This window comes from Lolium rigidum, chromosome 3 (genome assembly GCF_022539505.1).
Source record: "Lolium rigidum isolate FL_2022 chromosome 3, APGP_CSIRO_Lrig_0.1, whole genome shotgun sequence".
Taxonomy (NCBI): Eukaryota; Viridiplantae; Streptophyta; class Magnoliopsida; order Poales; family Poaceae; genus Lolium; species Lolium rigidum.
This window is the reverse complement of record NC_061510.1, coordinates 289,093,927-289,116,926: the sequence shown is the minus strand read 5'-3', so window position 1 is coordinate 289,116,926 and position 23,000 is coordinate 289,093,927. Positions and strand designations below refer to the sequence as shown.

At 41.6% G+C, this 23,000-nt stretch overlaps 2 protein-coding genes across 3 annotated transcripts; both read left to right on the top strand.

The window, feature by feature from the left end:
* The first annotated feature begins 478 nt into the window (after positions 1-478).
* On the top strand, positions 479-9,885 carry LOC124703531 (protein translocase subunit SECA2, chloroplastic). 2 transcript variants are annotated; one of them, XM_047235744.1, is made up of 30 exons: positions 479-790; positions 870-939; positions 1,022-1,086; positions 1,178-1,298; positions 1,665-1,756; positions 1,920-1,985; positions 2,245-2,309; positions 2,395-2,482; positions 2,588-2,653; positions 2,759-2,874; positions 3,243-3,333; positions 3,604-3,687; positions 3,818-3,910; positions 3,997-4,092; positions 4,180-4,265; positions 4,740-4,818; positions 4,888-5,001; positions 5,135-5,230; positions 5,311-5,374; positions 5,467-5,756; positions 6,227-6,282; positions 6,674-6,791; positions 6,897-6,977; positions 7,289-7,368; positions 8,100-8,154; positions 8,250-8,319; positions 8,389-8,578; positions 8,682-8,805; positions 9,140-9,214; positions 9,303-9,885. In XM_047235744.1, exons 1-30 carry the CDS (start codon positions 479-481, stop codon positions 9,474-9,476), a joined length of 3,177 nt encoding a protein of 1,058 aa, XP_047091700.1. In that variant the 3' UTR covers positions 9,477-9,885. The 2 variants fall into 2 exon arrangements, with proteins under 2 accessions (XP_047091700.1, XP_047091699.1); XM_047235743.1 differs by having other exon boundaries at positions 8,238-8,319.
* A 7,721-nt stretch (positions 9,886-17,606) lies between these two features.
* On the top strand, positions 17,607-21,880 carry LOC124703530 (lipase-like PAD4). Its single transcript, XM_047235742.1, has 4 exons — positions 17,607-17,734; positions 17,931-18,315; positions 19,913-21,105; positions 21,175-21,880. The coding sequence occupies exons 1-4, from the start codon at positions 17,709-17,711 to the stop codon at positions 21,539-21,541; spliced, it is 1,971 nt and encodes a 656-aa protein (XP_047091698.1). The 5' UTR covers positions 17,607-17,708; the 3' UTR covers positions 21,542-21,880.
* Positions 21,881-23,000: the final 1,120 nt, after the last annotated feature.

The window sequence follows — 23,000 nt, the reverse complement described above, 5'->3', positions numbered from 1 at the left end:
AAGTTCTGAAACTTTCATATGCATAACATCACCTCTAGGAGATACAATTGTTCTTGATGGACTCGAAGGGATACAAGGATCGTCCCATATATTAATCTCTTCTCCACTTCCTATACGCCATATGCATCCCTTTTTAAAACCATTTGTATGTAAGATGAACCCTTCTTTAATTCAACATTGAAAATGTTCCCTGATAGATAATACTTTGCCCTCAAGACCCAAGCACATAGAGATTTTTGTTCACATAACAACCTCCAAACTTATTGTGCCAACATAGGTAACTTGAAACAACCCAATGAAGATCTCTAAAACCCATCCCAGCTATATCAGCACAAACCGTTGGATTTGCTTGATTAATTTGAGACGGTGCATCCTTCCATGTGGGGCCCTTCGTTAGACACGAACACTGCAGCTTGTGGTCCCACATGTAAGCCCTCCCCCTCCCTGGTCCCTGCACGCTTCCTCCTCTCTCGCTTCCATGGCCGCCTCTCTCTCCTCCCCTCCAACCTTCTTCCCCCTCTCCGCCCCCGCGCCCCGCCTCTTCCCCAACTCCCCGGCCACTCCCCGACCCAAGCCCAAGAGCAATACCAGGAAGCCTCCTTCGTTGTGCTGCGCCGCCGCCACATCCTCGTCCCCTTCCCCTTCACCCACCACCGCCGCCGCTGCGGCCAAGGCCGGTTCTTTGAGCGACATATGCAGCCTCAACGCCTGGGTAGTCGGCGACTACCGCCGTCTCGTCGCCTCCGTCAATGCACTCGAGCCACCGCTTCGGAGGCTTTCTGACGAACAGGTGGCGTGCCTCGCGGAAACTCCTACCAGATTCTTTGGTTTCTTCACGTGCCTGCTGATTGGTCTATGTGTTCTCGCAGCTCAAGGGTAAGACGGAGGAGTTCCGCGCACGCCTGGGCCGCGGGGAGACGCTCGCGGACGTCCAGGCTGGTTGGTACTCTTACTGTCTCTGTTCAGTGCTGCATTGCAGCGTTCGCTTCTGACCTTTCCTCTGATGCATTGCTTCTCTCAGAGGCGTTCGCTGTGGTGAGGGAGGCAGCAAGGAGGACACTCGGCATGCGACACTTCGATGTTCAGGTATACCTGCCTTGATTGGTTAGGGTGGGGATGTAATGCCCGGGTTTGTTTGGGGCGATTGAGCTTCGTTTGATTGATGTTTGCCTGTCAGATTATTGGCGGTGCTGTGCTCCATGATGGGTGCATTGCCGAGATGAAGACTGGCGAGGGAAAGACGCTCGTGTCCACCTTGGCGGCTTATCTCAATGCACTGACCGGGGAAGGAGTTCATGGTACTCTATGCATTTAGATTAGTTGTATTTATCTCATCGTACGATCTAAATTAAGTGGTACCATAGAGTGTACTATACATGGACGACAGCAATGCACAATTTCAGTTCTTAAAACCACGACGTTCCCTACTCTAGTTTGCGAAAATCATGTTGAATAATATTTAAGAATTAGTTATAAGGTATTTCTGTACCCTGGTTTACATGCCTTTGTTTGTGTTCAACGATCTGAAAAGAGATGGTTATTCAAGGTCGTTTTATTGATATTACAAGATACATTGATCTCATACGCTTTCTACATTTCCATTGTTAAGCTCTAATTTTCGGTCCCACTTCTTCACATTTATAAACACTGTCATCTTTTTTCAGTGGTGACTGTAAATGATTATTTGGCGCAGCGAGATGCTGAATGGATGGGCCGTGTTCATCGTTTTCTTGGTCTAACTGTCGGTCTAATTCAGGTATTTACACTGTTCGACATAGTGCTGTTGTCCTACTTCCTAGACCCCCTTATAGTTCTGCCTTGGAAACACCTGGTTTTGGTGTTGTTACAGTATTTTATAGAGACATATCATCAGAGGCAAACATATAACTCTTTCACTCTTTCATCTGTGACATGCATAGGCGGGTATGAAGTCTGATGAGAGGAGAGCCAACTATATGTGTGACATTACATACACTAACAACTCGGTAAGATGCTTACTAGAAGAATATTTTTAATTAGTTTATAGTGGCTATTCATCACAGAGGAATTTTTGCTTCTTGTAACTTGGTATGACATACAAATATATGTCAAAGTTGTCTTTGAATCTTAGATTAGATGCTGCCTGCGAGTTGCGACCATACTTGTTAATGAACCATTTACCTGCTTATCTTGGTTATGTACTATGTAGTACTTTATAGTTATATCCATATATATAGGTTCTCAAAGAGTGCTCATAATCTACAGGAGCTTGGATTTGATTATCTTCGTGACAACTTGTCTCGTAAGAAAGAACAGCTAGTTATGAGATGGTACATTCTAGCTATCCCCTTTCATTTTTCAGACCTGTGGTTTTTCTATATTTGTTAATTTTCTGTGTAATACAAAATTTGATAGGCCAAGACCATTCCATTTTTCCATTGTGGATGAAGTTGACTCAGTGCTTATAGATGAAGGAAGAAATCCATTGTTAATAAGCGGAGAGGTTTTCATCGCTGATTATTTTGCTAACCTTGTTCCTCTTATGCCATGAACTTCTTGGCTCGTAAATATGTAAGATACTCACCAGCTTTACCTTGTGTTATATTAGGATAATAGAGAAGCGGCACGGTATCCAGTTGCTGCTAAAGTTGCAGACCTTCTCATGGAGGGTGCAGTGAGTATTTTTTGCATTGCTACCTTGCTTGAAGCTAAAGTTACAGTTGGATGTGTTTTCACAACATTTCCCACTTAGAATGATTATGTTAATTTATTTATGCAGCATTATACTGTAGAACTGAAGGGCAATAATATAGATCTAACAGAGGATGGAGTTACTTATGCTGAGATGATTCTTGGGACCAATGATTTGTGGGATGAGAATGATCCATGGGCAAGGTACCATCACTGTTTGACCCTTTTGTAGCTTTTGTCTACAATGTGCCATCACTTTTTTATTTCTTATGTATTCTTTTGTCCGACGTGGTTATTTTGTTATATGCAACTATTGGCAGCTAGTCAATCCAACTTTTAATATGCGGTTCTGTTCAAGTTCTAAAATTTCCTATATCAGTGGTAATCTCAGGTTGTGTAGAAGTCATTTGGGGGCTTGTTACCTCTGCACCTCTTTACTTCCTTTTCACTGTACATCCAAATAGCTGTTAAGATATAATGCTAAATAATGGAACCTCATTAGAGGTACGACCAACTTACATGGAAATGTGATATGACTGACCTTGAACTTGTCAAATTCTGAAATGCTTCAGATTTGTGATGAATGCATTGAAGGCCAAAGAGTTTTACCGCAGGGATGTACAATACATTGTCAGGAATGGAAAAGCTTTCATAATTAACGAGGTACTATCTCAGTTTCGTGTTTAGTCAACCATTTATTACCTGACTACGTCCATTTTTGTATCATTCTGATCCTGCTGGGCTGCACTAACTCAGATTAGGAACCTGACAAGAGTACCAATGTTTTTACCTCTATGAACTTTGCCATGCTCTATCTCAGACAATATATATTCCATATCCTATATTTGACACTGCCTATCAGTCCATTACAATTTCATATTAGCATTTTTGGGAAGCTTGTGTTCTGGAACTATATTGATAAATTTTCTGCAGCTTACTGGCCGAGTGGAACCCAAAAGAAGGTGGTCTGATGGTATTCATCAAGCAGTAGAAGCAAAAGAAGGCCTCAAAATCCAGGTCATCATTAAGTTACCATTGCCAATTTATACTACTGGAACTATATATAAGATTACTTCGATTAGTTTTGTGATTGTTTGTGAAAGTGTATGATAGTTTCTTGTGTGCAATGCTAATTACAATTCATCAGGCAGATTCGGTAATTGTGGCTCAGATTACGTACCAATCTCTTTTTAAGCTTTATCCTAAGCTTTCTGGGATGACCGGTACTGCTAAGACAGAGGTGAGGTATCTACTTGGACACTTCCTTGATAATTTCTTTGTTTAAATTATTTATGCTCAACTGACATGACCGTACTGGTTCTGCAGGAAAAGGAATTTCTGAAGATGTTTAAGATGCCAGTCATAGAGGTGCCCACAAATTTGCCAAATATACGGGTGGACTTGCCTATCCAAGCTTTTGCGGTAAGACTTCGGAGAAGTGAGATCATACCCAATTTCTTCCCTTCTTATGATGAGAGAAAATTTAATGGCTACTATGACCTTTTGTAGACTCTAAGGGGTAAATGGCAATATGTCCGGGAAGAGGTAGAGTTTATGTTTCAATTGGGCCGTCCTGTTTTGGTTGGAACTACCAGGTATATTTTCCTTGCAACCTAGAAGGAATATGGTTTGCAGTTTTCACTGCATCGCATACTGCCAAGCTTAATATAGAGCATATTAGGTTCAAACATCTGGATACTTCTCCATTGATTCACCTAGTTGCTGATGTGGCCAATCAGGGTTGTCCACTCTACAACATACAGAGTACTTGCTTCAATAATTGTTCCAAGTGCTGCGAGAACATTATCATTTACTATGGTTATTTTGGTTGGGTTGCTGAGAAAGTAGATAAGCTAAACTTTCATTCACAATGGGGGAAGACGAAACTAAATCCTCAATTAAGTATAACATGGCTAGGAAGAACTGTCCAAATCCTCGACGGGGGCCATTGCTATAGTTACCCATCCCCTTGGTACCGTTCATGCGCATGATCACTCCACATTAACAGTAATTTCTGCATGTGGTATGTTTGTGGCATTTGGAGTTAATTATGTCTATACCTGTTGCAGTGTTGAGAGTTCAGAATACTTGTCAGATCTTCTTAAATCTCGTAATATTCCTCATAATGTACTTAATGCGAGACCAAAGGTATGTAAACTCCTGCTTTAGTTTAACTTATTCTTCCATGTTTACAGCTAACTGAGTCGTTTCTGGCAGTATGCTGCAAGAGAAGCTGATATAATTGCACAAGCTGGAAGGAAACATGCTATTACAATTTCAACCAACATGGCAGGCAGAGGAACAGACATCATTTTAGGTGGTAACCCTAAGGTTAGTCTATCACTCTATCTATATATTCAGTATCTTGTCTTGGAGCTCTCTCTTCATAATATATGTGAAAACCGAAACCTAGCAGACCTTTCTCATCAGGGCCTGATCAGTTCACTTTTTTTGATCTTGGTAGATGCTTGCAAAAGAAATTGTAGAAGATAATATACTTCCATTTCTGTCACATGACACCCCAGATGCCGAAACTGAAGGGGAGTCCACATCCCACAAGGTGGTTACTTTTTTGCGATTTTTCAGCCTTCCGAAAACTTCACAGGTGTTTCTCACAGTCACCTTTTATTTTTGTGGCAGGGTCTTTCGAAGATAAAACTTGGGCCATCGTCACTGGCTCTGCTTGCCAAAGCTGCAATCATGGGTAATAATTATTGGCGTATCAGTGGTTGTATGTTCTATAACCTGTAACAAGTTTTTCGGTTGGTTGGCTCACTCATCCATATATTCTTGTAGCAAAATATGTTCACAAAAGTGAGAGCAATGAATGGTCTTTTCAGAAGGCGAAATCCACAATTATGGAGTCAATTGAAATGAGTAATACAATTGGGATGGAGAAGCTTCAAGAGCGTGTGGCTGAAGTGACTGAGATGTACCCTCTTTGTGATGCAATAGCACTCGCTTATGTCACTGTCTTAAAGGATTGCGAAATTCATTGTTTTGCCGAAGGTGCTGAGGTTAAGGCATTAGGTGGGCTTCATGTAATAGGAACTTCTTTACATGAGTCGCGCCGAATAGATAACCAAGTAAGACACTCCTGATACTCTGTAAGGCACGATGCTTAGCCTTTTTTTTATGGGATGTGATTTGAAACTAAATAAACTTGTAGCTACTAGGAGTGTCTTTGAAAAAACAAGTCAATAAGCTGCATAGCCCAGGCACATCAATGTAGAATCAATTGGCAGTATATTACAAACAGAACATATCAAGTTCAAATATCTTATTCTGTTAATTACATCTCAGTGTAGATAAATTTAATTGTCATTTTATTTGTGTGCTTTTTAACCTCTTTAAGGCTTTGTGTAGTTGCTATTTTTTTAAATCTCTCTTTATAGTTTTGACTACTTTCAGAGTTCTTCAAAAATCATCACATGCAAACTTTGTTTTGATGCAATCTGCTGTCTGTCTTGTTTAATTAGCTTGCTGAGAATATAGTCCTGCATGGTGTAATGTTTACGGCCGCAGTGGCATAAAATCTGCAAGGTTTTTTGTGCAGTTACGTGGTAGAGCTGGTAGACAAGGTGATCCTGGGTCCACACGGTTTATGGTGAGGTATGTCTGTTCCTGAACAAAACTGAGACACTTATATTAGGACGGAGGGAGTACTTATGTTCTACTCCTGCAGCCCCAAAATATAAGGCACCAATTTTTTCGAACGGTCTTTGATGCACAAGTTTCACCGCAAATATATACTAAAATATATGGATTGAGAATGTATAAGCTGCATCGCTGCATTTGTCTGGCAATTATTTTTCATTTTATATATATTTATCCAAATTTTGTGGACATATTATAAGTACAAATTGTAGTCAAAGTTGTAAGTCGTTGACCAGCGAAATTAAATGGCGCCTTATATTTTGGCATGGAGGGAGCACTAAACTATTGTAGCATCTGATGATCCTTTTACGTACTAAATCTAGTGTCTCTAACTTTGGTCAACTAGCTTACAAGATGAAATGTTCCGGAAGTTTAATTTGGACACAGAATGGGCTGTGAGACTTATATCAAGGATAACAAATGACGAAGACATAGCCATCGAGAGCAATGCTGTTGTAAAACAGGTCAGATTGCATTTGTTGGCATGCCAAACGTTAATACTTCTCGTTTTAAGATCACAGTGTATTGTCTTGTACTCTTGTTTACGTGCATTGCTTTTAAACATGCAGCTCCTAGGCCTTCAAATTAACGCAGAGAAGTATTATTTCGGCATAAGGAAAAGTCTTGTTGAGTTTGATGAAGTCTTGGAGGTATATTATTTCTCACAGCCATCATTCATATGTATTGTTGTTTTGTCCCTGCCTGTTATACTAAATTCCAGCTATTGAATTTTGTTTTTGTATGATAGTTATACTGGTTACCACATGATGCTTTATTTTAATATTCTTTGATTCCTTTAAACCATGATGTTTGTATCTGAATGAAAAGGTTACTATTTTCATTATTCTTAGTTCTTTGTGCTGCAGTTTAATACATCAGGGTTTACGTATTGAGTTGGTTAATGCAATTTATCCTTTTTCTTCAACTCTTCTTGTTCATGGAGTATCATCATATTTAATAGGTCCAAAGAAAGCACATATATAGCCTTAGGCAGGTGATATTATCAGGTGACTCTGAAAGCTGCAGCGAACAAATTTTCCAGTAAGTTTGGCATGCACTCCTTTATCTTGATTTGAAATATATTTAATAAAAAATATCAAACGAAAGTTTATGACCATATTCTAAGATATCAATTCTTTTGGATAAAATCTAGAGTAGAAATAATACGTCATTGACTCATTCATGGTTTTAAAGGCGTCCCTAAGGCGTCGCCTAGGCGAAGCTTAGGCGTCAAGGCGCCCGCCCTCCGCCTTGGAAAATCGACCGCTTTAGCGTCGCTTAGGCGTCAGAGCGCCCCCTGACCGCTCTAAGACACCTTAACGCCTTTAAAACAATGGACTCATTGCTTACATGGATGCAGAAGCATATTATTCGGTAGGCTGATAATATGTTATGTTCTATTAGATTATAGATGCTTCACTTCATGATGTGATGATGTTGAGTTGTGAGTTCTTAAGAGTTCAGGATTTATTTATCATGTCTTGTACTCTTTTGTGAACATGACATGCAAATCGTTGCTTGGGTGCACACTTGTCTTAATCAAAATCACTTTTCCTTGTTTGTCAGTTCAGTTTTGAGTCCTAGGTACCCCTTCCCATCTGATGCAAAAAAATATATTGATCTTGTTCAGAATGTTCAGCGATTACTTTTATCATTATCATTAGTCAGCTGTTCATTCTTTCTGTATACAAAATGATTGAGCTTTTAACTTAAATCATTTATCTCTGGAAGTAGTTTTCCCAATTACATGCCTTTAGTTGAAATGCTATTAGGTACTTGCAAGCTGTAGTCGATGAAGTTATATTGGGAAATGTTGATCCCCAGAAGGTACTTTGGCTTACCTGGATTCTTAAGTTTTTTTGTAGAATGTTCTTTTTCGTGTGCTATGTCAGGTGCTAATTAGTAACTAGATTTCCTTGCAGCCACCTAAGACATGGAATTTGGCGAAGATTTTGGATGAGTTTGTCAGTTTAGGCGGAAATTTGCTGACTGGTAATAAGTCTACATTTATAGTGTCATGTTCTTCTGCTGTTAATTTTCTGACTTTGAGATGCTCTGCAGAAACATTCAAGGAGACCCAAGAGGAAGACCTCCAATCATCACTTGAGCAAATACTTAGATATGGATCTCCGGAGGTCGATAATTTTGCTCTCCCAAACATGCCGGTGCCACCTAATTCATTCAAGGGAATTCGTAAGAAAACATCTTCAGTATTGAGATGGTTTGCCATTTGTGTTGATGATACATCAAAGTAAGTAAAATTGCATGTATCTTTTTCTTCGACTTGGAGTTACACATTCATCTACAGGCATTTTTTTGTTTTTCTATGCTTCATCTACGCGATAAAAATCCAGGAAAGGGAGATATACAAACACTGTAAATCTTCTTCGGAAATATTTTGGGGATTTTCTAATAGCTACCTACCTGGAAGTGCTGCAAGAGTCCCGTTATCATGATGCCTACATCAGGGGAATTGAGGTTTGCTTCTCTTATGAATATGTTTATGCAATCTTATCAGGTGATAAAGCCCCACTGAGATCTATGTGTCTGTGGAGGTGAAGGTCATATTCTTTGTTGGGTACTTTGCAAGTGATGTTGCAATCTACACTGCATTTACTCTGTTCTCATTTCAAGTTCCCATACATTGTATCACGTGAAATTATATGATTTGGCAAACTAGCATATGAAGGATCTTTGATTGTGGCGTCATGGGAATGCATGATGTGGTTATTTGGCATTACTTGACAAGTCATATGTTTGGTCAAGTTAAAGAATATTCGTTATGTAATTGTGCAACTCTGTTGAATTGAAGAGGGAAGTACTTCTGAAGACACTTGATACTTTGTGGAAGGACCATTTGGTTAACATGAACAAGCTCAGTTCAGCGGTAATTTCAATATTTCCCTTTAGATGTGTAGTCTCCTCCTCAGTTGCCAATTTTCTGTCGTTGACTCAGATTCACATCTCCTTGCTAGGTGAATGTTCGGAGCTTTGGGCATAGAAATCCTTTAGAGGAGTATAAGATCGATGGCTGTCGGTTCTTCATCTCAATGCTGAGTGCCACACGGCGATTGACAGTGGAAGCCCTACTCCATTACTGGTCATCTCCAATGGAATCCGAAGAGATCTTCAACACTACGGATCAATAGATATAAAATCACATCTTATGAAATTTCCACCTCAAGAGATTGCACACCCAGATACCTTGGATGCATGGCGAGTGCAATCACCTATTGTGCAAACACGTTTCTTGTCAAGATGGCCATCTTGATTCCTCATCAATAGGGCAAGTCTCTGGCGCAAGCTTGACTTGGAGGCCAGCTAGGTGACATTACTCTTTGATATGGATGAGCATTAGATATAGATTAGACACTAACCATTTTTGGTAGCAGATTACTCCAGGAATGTGAGTTCTGATCCTGTAGAAATGCCAACTTGATATAGCATAATTGGATCCAGCTGATTATCTACACAAAGTGCACAACAGTGTAACCCGTGTCAGTATCCTGATTTAGAGCTGTATTATATGTCCTAAGTAAAATACAGTTTTTCGCGTCTTGTGTCATCTTATCAGAGCAAGCTCGCTGGAGCTTGGGAGCTAAGGGAATTTTTTGATCTTATCATAATTTTTGTCCACTACATACAACTATTTTGTGAGTGAAACCTTTACCAAACGATGCCTGAAAAAAGAAATTGTAGTGAGAATACCTCTCACTTGCTTATCTTATCAAGTCAGAATTGCATGTGGTCGAGAGGGTGAGATCATCTTTAAAGGAGCTCGGGAGCTAAAAGAAATTTTGGGTCTTGTCATAATTTTGTCCATTGACTATGTACAACTATTTTGTGAGTGAAACCTTTACCAAACGATGTCTGAATTGTTCTTGAGGTAGCGAGACACGTAAGCCTCTCACTTGCCTATCTCTTGTCAAACCGGAATTGCATGCGGAATATCTGGGTTTGTGGTCGTGGAGATAGAACTCTTCAGGTTTCTCCCCCGCAAAAAAAAACAAACTCTTCAGTTTTCTGCTAGTGGCAGTATTTTACACTGAAACTTGCTGTATCATAAATTGGATCCAGCTGATTATTACATATATATGAAGCGCACGACAACAGGGTTACCCGTGACACTGCTTGGCCTGTAGTAGGTATAGTACTATGGCCTTCAACCTAAATAAATGGTTTCAATTTCAACCAATCTGTAGTTGATCGTCAAGGTCTTATTAATACTTGGGCTGATATCTCTTTTCAGTATATGTCTGAAGTAAATACAGTATTTCACACATTGTGTCATCTTATCAGCAAGCTCACTGGAGGTCGGGGAGCTAAAATAAACTGTTGGATCTTATCATAATCTTTTTCCACTATGTACAACTATTTTGTGAGTGAAACCTTTACCGAATGATGCCTGCAAAAAGATATTCCAGCGAGACACTCGGCCTAATACCCCTCACTTGCTCATCTCTTGTCAAGTCGGAATTGCACGTGGAATATCTGGCTTTGTGGACATGGAACACTTCAGATTCTACCATTAGTGGAAGTATTTGACACTGAAGTTGTCACTTCTCGTGACGAACGACAAGCCAATCAGATCCATGGCAAAGTTTCATCTTTCCGGAACCTGTTCATACTTGAAATGATATGTACTCGTATGAGTAAAAAAGATTGGTTATCAACGTTACCAGTACTGGTATCAGTGATTTGCATGTCAACCACTAGGGAATAATTCTTCTTCTTCTTTTTTCGTTTGACATTTGGCATGGTATTTTATGGTTGGTAACGACTAACGAGTGAGTGATGTTGCGTTATTTTGCTGATGTATTCGTGGATCCTACAGCACGTACACGCTGTCTTTTGTACTCTACTTTGGAACTTTTTTCTACTTGGGTCTTTGCGGTGTAGTTATCAGGCATGTGCAGAGTATATTTTCCTGCCTTTCACGCGCTCCGTTCGCGTGGGCGGCTCCTCGTTCCATTTTGTCCAGCATGCGCTGTCCAGACGCAGACGTAAAGATGACCTCACTATTCAGCCACGCCTATGACGTCACAGATGACGTGTGAGTCCCATCGAAATTAACGGTTCCCGTGTCATCCAAGTGGTTCTAGAAGATGGAACCGGTGCCTCTTGTCGCGTGTCATTCCTCTTGGACGGCAATGCAAGCGACACTCATCTCTGACAAGATAGATATATAGATATGTAGTGGCAAGATAGATTACCTTGCCCACAGGGAGTTTATGGCGTCCACAATATATGTGTGTGGATGTGTGGTGCTGTGGCTACACTACAAAGACTGATGAAGAATCTGCAGTGGACTTGGACCAAGACTGGCTCCATCCATCGTGTCATGGCGTTGGCCGTTGGGGCATACGACTACTAGTATATAGGAGTATACCTGAGACTGAGACTCATTATCACCCAGGCTCTGACCTGCACTGTATATACTTACTATCAATCCGTTATTCCTAACTATAAGGTGTTTTAGGGCTTCTTTGATTCATAAGAATTTCATAGGAATTGTGTAGGATTTGAATCCTATAGAAAAAATTTCTTCACATGTTATTTGATTCATAGGAACATATCCTATAGGAATAATTCCTATAGGAATCTTATAGTGTAAACCCTATAGAAAAAACATAAGGTCATACCTCATGAAAAAATTTCTTTGTGACAATCAAATATACTTCGTCTTCCCGTAGGATTCAAGTTTTTTTCGATATGGGAGCATTGCTCCGGCCTCTGCATCAATAGATGCACACAGCCATCCGTAGGATTCAAGTAGCCATGGCATTGCAATCCTATACTTTTTCTATTCCTGAGATTTTCCTATCCTATGAATCAAAGGAGCCCTTAGCTTCTTTCTAAATCGTATGTTTGTGGAGGCATTTTGGTGTGTCCGTCCACTTATTCGGCTCTATATAGTGTACATTGAAACATCCTAAACATCTTACAATTCAGAATGGAGGGAATACCTTTTGCCGCAAAAAGCACTAACTCTTTATTTTAATAAAATGAACTAAATTTTAAGTGACACCATCTTTTTAAAAAAATAGCTCAGTTTTTAAAACCAAAAAGGTAGAGGGTACCCACTTGCATCTCTATTCACTCCCATGTATGCAGATAGCCCTCGATCTGAGCCTTTTGTTCCAGAGAACTGGTGTCCATGAATAACAAACTGCCCTTGGTTTGAACTTTCCACGGTTTGACGTCAACATTTCAGGCCGATCTTGGGTCGTCGTCGAGGCTGGGCCCGTGAGGCGCTGAACAAAGACCATGACCAAATACGGTCAGAGGCTTTGAAATTCTCCTACGACTTCTAGTTCTGGTCTCCCCTTGCTGAACTGAACTGGGAGTTTATATTATCCTCGCTGTATCTTAGATCACTCTGTAAGATATCGATGAGCAAGAGTTACACGATTACTCCCACTGTTTCAAGACATAGAGCAAGAGAGTGAAAGAACAAGATCGAGGATTCTGACTCACACTTGAAATGATAAGGTTGTGCCCACGCTCTTGATGACGATGGTGCAGTCGCATGACGGAAGCATTTTTTTCCATGTATATCCACGCTAAAAAAGGAGCCAGAAACAAGAAAACAAAGATAAACGAACGGCAATACGAGACAGGGAAGTTGTTAGTCGCTAGGTCCACAAATTCAATAGCATTCGATGCAGCAACTGTCAGCAGCGATGTGCCGCCTTGGCTCTTCAATAGCGTCGCTATTCGCCTAGTACACCAATCATATAGCGTAATCTAGAAGGTGGAATTACTTCAACCAATTACACATATGGATTCATACTAAGAAAATTTTGATTGCAAACAAAAAGCAACGAAAAATTTACAAGTTTGTGTGTGTTAGTACTAATCTGAATGATGAATAAAGCAATATAAAACTACGTGAGACGTTTTATTTATCGGACTGTGCCGTTGATCCTCATTAAAGAATAAAATTAATGTAGAAAAGATAAAACCAGGTCAAATTCTTGTATGCCTACTTTCAAGGGCGCTCAAAAGCAGTCTGAGTTCAAAAAACTTGAAACTTGTGTATTTATTTGTGTTTGTCTAGGCTGACCGAGGATGAGAAAATGTGATGTCATACAAAGATAGGCTGTAAGTGATATTGTGTTGTGTACTAGTGAACACAATGAATCTCCTAACTGTCCAATCCATGATTTCAGCATAAACCGCTTTTGAATATTTGACCTATCTGAGAATCAATATGTGGTTAGATAGTTAGGAGGGTTGTTACGCCCGAAACTCAATGAAGGATTAAACTTTTGATTTGACGCTATGTGTGTCTCACTAAGACAAATAATCTTCTTGTGGACATTGACAATCTCATCTATAGTGAGGTGCATATGGTAGCATTGTCTATCTTGAAGCTACACGATTTAGGTGTTCAATGGACGCTATGCGTATTAGCTGTGAAGGTTCATTAAAAAAATCCTTGACACTATCAAATTCAATGTAAAATGGGACTACGATTTTCAAATGGTATAAAATATGTGACGACACAACAACGCGGTTGCTAACTTTTTAGTAGTTAACTAAGATGGATAATTAATCGGGTGCAGCGAATACGTCAGTCTACGCGGGGCGGCGCTTTGCTCAGCTGATCTTCATTCATAATAAAATAAATATATACATTAAGCATTTGAGCCCACACTAGGAGCCACGTACTTTAATGGCCTACTATTTTGCCTGAAAGGTTAGTGACCTGCCTAGACTAGAATCCTATCCTTGTCATTGTAACAAAGAACTGCTTAAGATATTACAGAGGTATAGAATGCATGTGATGATTTGACTACACATTAAATACTAATATACCTTTACAGCTGCCAACTTAAAGGATTTCACAAAAAGGCCCAAAATTAGCACACGTATAGGTTTTGGGATCCCTCTGGTCATTATGTTGTTGTATGGCCCCTTTGATGCGTAGCATCCCAAAAACACCAAAATAGAAAACACATGACTGTAGTATCGTGTCTATTATAATCCTACACGATTTGGTGCACCATGGAAAATATGTATTATCGACATGGATGGAAATTTTGTCTCAAAAATATATTGTAAATAATCACTAAAAAGTCATAGGATATGAAAATCCTTTCAACTAATCAACATGCCCTAAGGGTGGGCATGAGTTGGGTTCAGACGGGCAGGTGTCTACCAAACCCAGCAGGTAACTCGACTACACACCAATGAGATTATCCATGTTGGCTAATCAATATCGAACTCCTATTCTGCTGGATTCCAGGTATCCATGGAGCCCTATGTCCGATAATAGCCAAAATTTGGACATGCAAGTATCAAAAAAATTGATGTACAATCGTTTTTTAAATCGATTCATCGCACAAACATAAGAGTTGATTTTGTAGCAAATAAAGAAAAAAATCTCACTCAAACATTATAGTACCACAAAGCACACACATCATACACGTGCATAATGATTTGCAAGTTAATTTCTAGGTATTAGTGGAAGAAAATTCATGTCCATACCAATACCCATGAGTTTGTTGGTACATGTCTACGTCATGGACATATTTTACAATTTATAGGCGCATGAGAGGAGGACCATGACGAATAGAGAGACACCAAATTCAAATGGGATTGAGACCTAGAGGCTGAACGCCAGACAACAATCACCTCCGAAGGAGAGGTTCTTCACCACCTTCATCATTTTTCTGTTGCTCTCCATCATGATTAGGGAGTAGTTCTCACCCATGAAGTTGAGTGAAGAACACTATGGTAGAGTCGCTTGAAAAAGCTAGAAGTACTCCTCATCCCAAAATGTTAGGCACTTATTTGTACGCAGTTTCTGATGCACAAGTTTAACCGTTAGAATATCCTAAAGTGTATGGACTGGTCATATCATTCAATTCTTACGAGATATTTTTTGTTTCATATGTATTTATAGCAATTTCACAAACATATTTTATCGTAGGTGAAAATCATAGTTAAAGTGATTTGTTGTTCACTATAAAAGGTCAGCAGCACGTTAATTTTCGAACGGAGGTAGTAGAACTAGGAATTCACTTAAACATTGGAGTCCAAGATAAATGTCGATACCAACCTTTAGAATTTTTTTTGAAACGGGGCAAAAGATTTCCCTATACCTCCATTCATTAATTAAGGAGAGTTTTGACAATAGTAAAACAAAAAAGGAGTGTTGTAAGGGATTACTCCCCCTTCATTACAAAATTCAAATGCTTCGCACACATGGTTACCCAAAGCTTAGCCTCACTCTTAATGATCTCAAGAACGATAGTATCCGGTGCAGCTTTATTGTTGAAGATGCTTGCATTTCACTCTTTCCAAATTGCCCAACTAACAAGCATGGTGAGGAATGTCATTGCCTTCCGGTTTAGGGTGGCCTTGCAAGACATCATGGTCCACAAAGATTTGAGAGATAGGTCTGCCATCCTCTCGTGGGTTTGAATAGAAGATATACCTAGCCAATCCTTAACCATCCCCCAAAGCCTTTCACAGAAACGACATTGGGAGAAAAGGGTGTGCCGCCGTCTCTTAGGTTTGTTTGGAAAGCGGGCAAACACCATAAATTTTCCAACCTCTCTCTTCAAAACAACTAGAACGAGACCCCGCGCGTTGCAGTGGGTATCTCTTTAAGAAATGTAATAAAACACATAAACATTGGTTTATAGAATATGCAATATTTAGTTGGCCATAGTAGCTGAGACACTAAATTTAATATCCATGAAATGCATAAGTATTTAAAAATTTAAAGATTGTTATATTTCAGAGGTGTAAGTGATTGATTTAGATAAGGTGAAATCAACTGATTAAATGATATGGATGGCTTGCATGAAAAATGCATGCACATTGCGGCATTACGCTTTTAAAAATATCATGTATGATTACGTATATAAGAGTTCATAATTAACATTGAGTTTAATTCGCAAAGAGTTTATTTAGTTGCCAAAATTATTTGGTATTCAAGTTGCACATGACTTAACTATGTAATGATATGGCATGAGAGTGCGATATTATCAATCGAGCGGCAAATAAAAAGAATGACATTGCTAGTTTAATGGTTAAAATAGATAATCTAAATATCATGCATGTAGAGATAGATAATAAATAAGGACTAGTATTAGTGGGATGAGGTGGACAAATGATTGGCTAGGGAAGTAGGTGATGTGGATAGCTTGCATGTTGAGATAGACAAATATTAATTACAATTAGTGGGTTTTTGGTTTATAAGAAGTATAGATTCACCATTCAAATTCTATTTCAGATAGACAACTAAGCGAAAAAATTAATCTTTAACGGCGTCCAAGCTTTTCTAACCATCTTGTTAATTCCTATGAGAGTGGCACCAAAAAAATTGAGCACTGTGAGTTGTTGGTGTCTTCATGAAGGTGAATGTCATCGAGTTGCACCCATAGCCGAATGTACTCAAGAATGTGAGGCACAATCAAATTAGTATCCATCTCGATTTCTATAACCCAAGCATTGTTATGTAACACTTGTTTAACTATCGAAAATGCACTTTTGAACCTGAGCTCATATGCTCCTGGTCCAATAAATCTTTTGCATACAATAGCAAACAAAATCAAAAAATCTGATTTTTTTTTATAACTAACATGAGATTGTGTTCTAACTGGAAGTAACATTCTGGTGAGAAATTACATGTTTGTTGGTCTATGCAAAAAACAATAAACTTTGGTGTTGTTTGGAGCATTTGGATTTGTTGTTTGCAATAATCAGATTTGTCTTTTTTGCCTTTTCTAGGAGATTTTGGCATGCTATTAGAACACATGTTCATGTTCATTGTACAAAAATTTAAGACTTTTTAAATTTTATTTGCTATTTTTTCAAAAAAAATATTAAAACAGGAGGAGAAGAAAACCATGTCTGTTTGACTGTTCACTTCTTTCTTGTGGAGGCTTCGAAAAAATGAGACGTGCAATATATTTGGACTTTCTTCGGTTGAGCCGAGAAGAATCCTAAATGGGTGCAATTTTTCCGCTGTTAATGATGACGGTTGTGGCGGTATAGAAGAGATCCATGACCATGCCAACCCAAAAACCTTTTGGGATCTCCCCATTCAAAGCAAGGTCATCGCAAGGATTTAAAAATTAATCCTGCTCACAAACTATCAACTTGGGACTTTGACCATAGAGCTAGCTCAGTGTCAAGGAATATGGACTACCAAGGAATGTTAGAGAGCTAAATTCTCAAGCCTTTAAATGCAAAATCCATCAAAGAATCGACGAGAGATAAAAATTGCATCCAACACCTTGCCCCCACCACAGCAGGAGAGCACGACAAAGGCCACAAAAGTAAACTTGACCACTTCATCTCGCTTAACCCTCCTTCTCTCCCACTCTCTCGACTCGACCCCGCTTCCGGGAAGCTCGTCAGCCATGGAGGACGCAGACGAAAATTCCATGTAAGTTCCTCCGATTTTCTTCCACAACTTTTCTCCCCTCTAATCATATATAAACATACTCGCTGGCGCGCACCGTGCACAAAAAGTTTGCTGCTTTAAAGCTTCGTCTCGATCGCGTCCAATTCGGGTAAAAATGAGCGAGGGGAATCTTGGTGAGTAGCAGAGGAGCTGAAAATGCGTCTGCTCCCTTTTCAAGGTTCGAGACTAGCCATGTCCTCGGCGCGCTGCTGGCCTCCTCGCCGCTGCTGGCGCGCGCCTGGGACCGGTGCGCGGCCGCCACCGCGATGGGCGCCGCTTCCTCCGGGTTCTTGCACAGCGGCGGCGATGTGGACGGGGGCACGGTCTACGTAGCCTTCTCGGGGGTGCAGGCCGCCCTGTCGGTGGCGGGCGCCGCGGCGGTGGCGAGCGGCGCCGACGTGTTCGCGCCGGTCGAGCTCCGCGGCGACGCGGCCGGGGCAAGGGTCTTTCCGCAGCTGGCCGCCGCCGAGCCGGATGCCGGCGCCGGCGACGGGGATTCGGTCGCCGTCCAGGCGCTGGCGCTGAGGTGCTTCGTCAAATTGTGCGGCTCACCGGAATTTCAGGTAAATTAGCGGGCCAATTAGCTGACATATATCTCAACAATCGGCATTAACCTCGTGTTTATCTCGTTGATTTCTCAGCTTATTAAATTTTTCTTGTAATGTTTAAGCGTGTGATGATCTGATATTTTGGGCCAAGCTATGGTGACGTCGATGTGCCTGTCTTTAGTTGGTTGGTATGCCATCTGCGTTCAGACTTGAGCAGGTGCGAGATGTAGTTGATCAACAGTGTCAGTTATTTGATATTTCGCTGGGCAATAAATTGGCAGCTTAGTTGGGCCAAAAAATCTAGTAATGACATTGTGGGGATAGAAACAAGATTGCAGTCTTACGTTTTGAGGGAAAACAACCCAATCTAGAGGTTCTATGTTTACTGCCATTGACCTCAACCTTCTCGTATATTCTTTCATTTTCATTGAGCAAATTATACCTTTTTCTTTTTCTTTCTTTTACTGCAGTCTGAAGTTGAAGTTGAAGTTGTGTTGTGGTATACCGGTTCAGTGTCTATCTTGTTCTTCCGTGTGATTTTTTAATGGTTTATTTGGTGCCTTTGACATAGAGTTTTTATGAACGAGTTTATCTCAAAGCTGGAATCCCTATCAAACTTGGCGGCCACCTTTACACGGTTTTTGGCGGCCACCTTTAAGATGTTGTGCACCTGTCCATTTCATGTCAGTGTGAACAAGAAGTACGGCACAAATGGCACAGTGCGTAGCATCCTAACAAGTTTTTATGTTGTGTGCTATTGTTTTTTTTGTTGTTACCTGCATTGCAGGAATTTTGTGTGGCCCACGGGTCACCGATGACAATAAAGCATGTAGAATGTAATGTAGTGGAGTTAATGATTGAAAGTGGCATGGCAATATATTTTACGAGTTCACCGCTTCATTTAGAACTTTTGAATAGAGGCCTGGTGTAATTGGTATCTTCGCGATATTAATATATGCTATTTGTCGAAAAAAAACGTTTGAACAGAGGAATTTATGACAATTATTATGTAGCGATTTCACATGAAGTGATTAAACACTCTTTAATTCTGGCAAGAAGAAAACCACATTCTGAATGAGGGCTGCATCTAACGCACTTAGGAAACTCGTCTGTGAGAAATGAGAATCAAGAATACATGCTGTTTTTTGCCAGAGAATGAAAGACTTCAGTGATTGGGGGTAATCTGAGATGTCTGATGAGTAGTTGTACATTATTTACAGTCATCCAGAATACATGCTGCTTTTTGCCGGATATGCTCTTCAGATCCAGCAACTTCTCCCCACCTGGTTATAATTATATAGTACCTCCACATAACTAAGAGGAATATAGATTCCAATATTTCTTGATAAAATTCAGTAATGTTTGAGAGACCTTCGCCTGTTCATCTGGTGCTGCACTTTCTTCTAGTATCTCATTCCAAATGAATTTGTCGCCGGATTCTTATTTATGAGTCTCTGGATGTTCATAGTCTCTTTGTATGTCTCCTGGAAGTAGTATGCCTCTTGCTCTCTGCAGTTCTGCACCGAAAGATGTTTGCTCACATCATTGTTCTAATGCTTTACCAGTACCAAAACAGTCTCCGACTCATCATATTGGGTTAATAACAATGCAGATGCTGCTGAATCAGATAAAGGGCAAGGAGGTGGTGTTCACGGGCCACTCCCTCGGTGGCGCCATCGCTGCTCTTGCCGCGCTGCACTACCTCTGCATCTCATCGTCAAGTCAAGCATCCGCCCCAGTTCCTCCGGTGCTATGCGTCACATTTGGGAGCCCGTTGCTTGGCAACGAGGCTCTCTCCCGGGCTATCCTTCGTGAGCGATGGGGCGGCAGCTTCTGCCATGTCGTCTCGCAGCACGATGTTGTCCCGAGGCTCCTCTTCTGCCCCCTCGATGCTGTTCCTGTACGCATCATCGTCGGGATGCAGCTGCAGCAACGGCTGGGGTGCACTCGCCATGCCTGCGCGGTGTCGGTGCGTGTGACGGAATCCGAGCAGGAGGCGCTGCGGCAACTGGTACAGGCACACATCCGCTCTGTGGCCATGGAGCAGAAGCTCGCAGCTCCAGAGACACGTGGCGGGAGCCCTTACCGGCCGTTCGGGACCTATGTGTTGTGCTCGCTAGACGGTGCAGCGTGCGTTGACAGCCTGACCGCGGCTGTCCAGATGCTCTATGCCACTTTTGCTGCCAGGTGCGTGCCAGGCAGCGTGACATCCCTGGAGGCTGCACACTCCTGCTATGGTGATCTTGTGCTTAAAATGCCGCAGCAGTTGCTCTTCAAGCGGCGTCCGAACTCCATTGACGCACCAGTGATGGTGTTCAACTCCAACTACGACGCTGGCATCTCCCTTGCGCTCGAGGCTTCCGGCATCCACCGCGAGGCAACAGAGGGCACCACGGCACGGCACTGGCTGAAGGCATCGAAGCGGGCTGGGCGCAGCCCAAGCCTGAATTGCGCGGGGCTTGCGATGAGGCTGGGTAAGATCACGCCGTCCCGGGCGCAGATCGAGTGGTACAAGGCGTCGTTCGATGCCGACATGGGGTACTATGACGCATTCAAGCTGCAGAGGTCAACCAAGAAGTTCCACCATGCCAACATGTGCCGCCACAAGCTGGCTCAGTTCTGGGATGGCGTGCTGTCCATGCTCGACAACAGCCAGCTCCCCCATGACTTCCACCGTCGTGCCAAGTGGGTTAACGCTGCCCGCTTCTACCAGCTGCTTGTCGAGCCCCTTGACATCGCCGACTACCACCGCAACAACCTCCACAAGACAAGAGGTAGCTACATCAGTCATGGCCGCGAGAGAAGGTAAGAGTAGCATCACCATCATTGTTGATACTTGATCTGTGAGCTCACGTGTTCATGTAAACTCCGCAGATATGAACTGTTTGACAAGTGGTGGAAGGAGAGGGACGCCTTGGCTGGAATGGGTGACGCCTCAACCACAGCAAACAGGTTGAGGAGCAAGTACGCGGGTCTGACGCAGGACCCATGCTTCTGGGCGAGAGTGGAGGAGGCACGTGAGTTGACGGAGAGGGCCAAGGTCGAGCACGACGTGGCGTCACTGGCGATGAAGCTAGGGAGCTTAAGAGAGTTCGAGCGCTACTCTGGTGAGCTGGTGGAGAGCAAGGAGGTGTCTATCGATGTCCTCGCACCACAGTCGAGCTACACCTTATGGGTGGTGGAGTGGAAGGAGCTCAAGCTTAAAGATGAAATAAGGACAGCATTATTGTTCCAGATCTGAACTTACTGGAACAGCTCAAGAATTTTAATTTTTGCCGCTAGTTTTAGGTAAGGTAGTATAGGGTACAGGTGATTGCAAATATGCATAGGCTTGCAGACTGCAGAGGCACTGCACTATGATGTTATATCTGTTCTTTATCTTGCATCTTGATGCTGACTGGTTTAGTTACTTCTTAGTCAAGCCATGTTGTGATCTCCATGATTTAGCATCAAGGTGGTTGCAATTGTATATAGATTCCATGTATGATCAGTGTCTTGTTGCAAGTATCTTTGTATGTTCCCAAGCAAACTGTGAGATGAGTCCTTGCAACAATAATACAGTAGCTACATTCTCTGTTCACTATTTGCCACTACATTCTAATAATCTAATCTGATCTGCATATGACAGGAACCGATTCATATCAGCCCCCAGGGAAATGCCATGTCGCTGGCGCTTCCTTGCCCTTGCACGATCCTATGGCAATTCCCCTTTAGATTGTATTGAGACGCACATACGGACTTGGAGCATCTTGGCCCAAGAAACAACACCTAGTCACCGCCCCCCCCCCCCTACTCTGGTTAGCTGGTGGCGAGCAAGGAGGTGTCCATCGACGTCCTTGCGCCGCAGTCGAGCTACACCTTATGGGTGAAGGAGTGGGAGGAGTTTAAGCTTAGAGACGAAGTCAGGACAGCATCATTGTTTCAGTTATAAACTTACTGGAACAGTTTTTTTTTTTTAAAGTTTTGCCATTAGTTGTAGGTAATTTAGTATAGAACCTTCATGTGATTGTAAATATGCATAGGTTTGCAGAGGCACTGCATTATAATGTAGTATCTGTTCTTTATCTTGCATCCTCATGCTGATTGATTTAGTTGTTTCTTCTTGGCCAAGAGCTTTCTTTAATCTGTATGATTTAGCATCAGCTGGTTGCAATTGTGTTACCTTCCCTGTATGATCAGTGTTTTATTGCAAGCACCTTGTATGTTTTGTGACCAAACAAATTGTGTGAGATGGTTCCTCTGAACAAAAAAGTAACGTTTGTGATGATCCATGATGCTCCCAAGATCTTAGATCACCAAAATCATCAATGCTACCTAGTCCACTGATGAAGTCAAGACACAATTGTGTAGTTCAAAGCAGTTACAGTTGGTTTATTCAACAAGAACAAAGAATTTCTAGTGAATGTTGTCACGAACTTATAGAAGACAACATTCTGAATCAAAATGACATATTGTTACACAGCATGGAGATTGGGGAACATAGGTGTCTGACAGTGAATGGTCCAGCGGCCCAGCGCTAACCAGCCACTGCGTTGCCTGTAACTTACATTCTGGTCTGAGCTGCATGTAATGTGATTATAGGAACAGATTCATATCAGCCCAGAGGGAAATGCCATGTCGCTGGAGCTTCTTCGCCCTTGCATGATCCTCTGGGAAGAGGTGAGCGGACCAACCCATCATTCATGTCGTATATCGCGTAG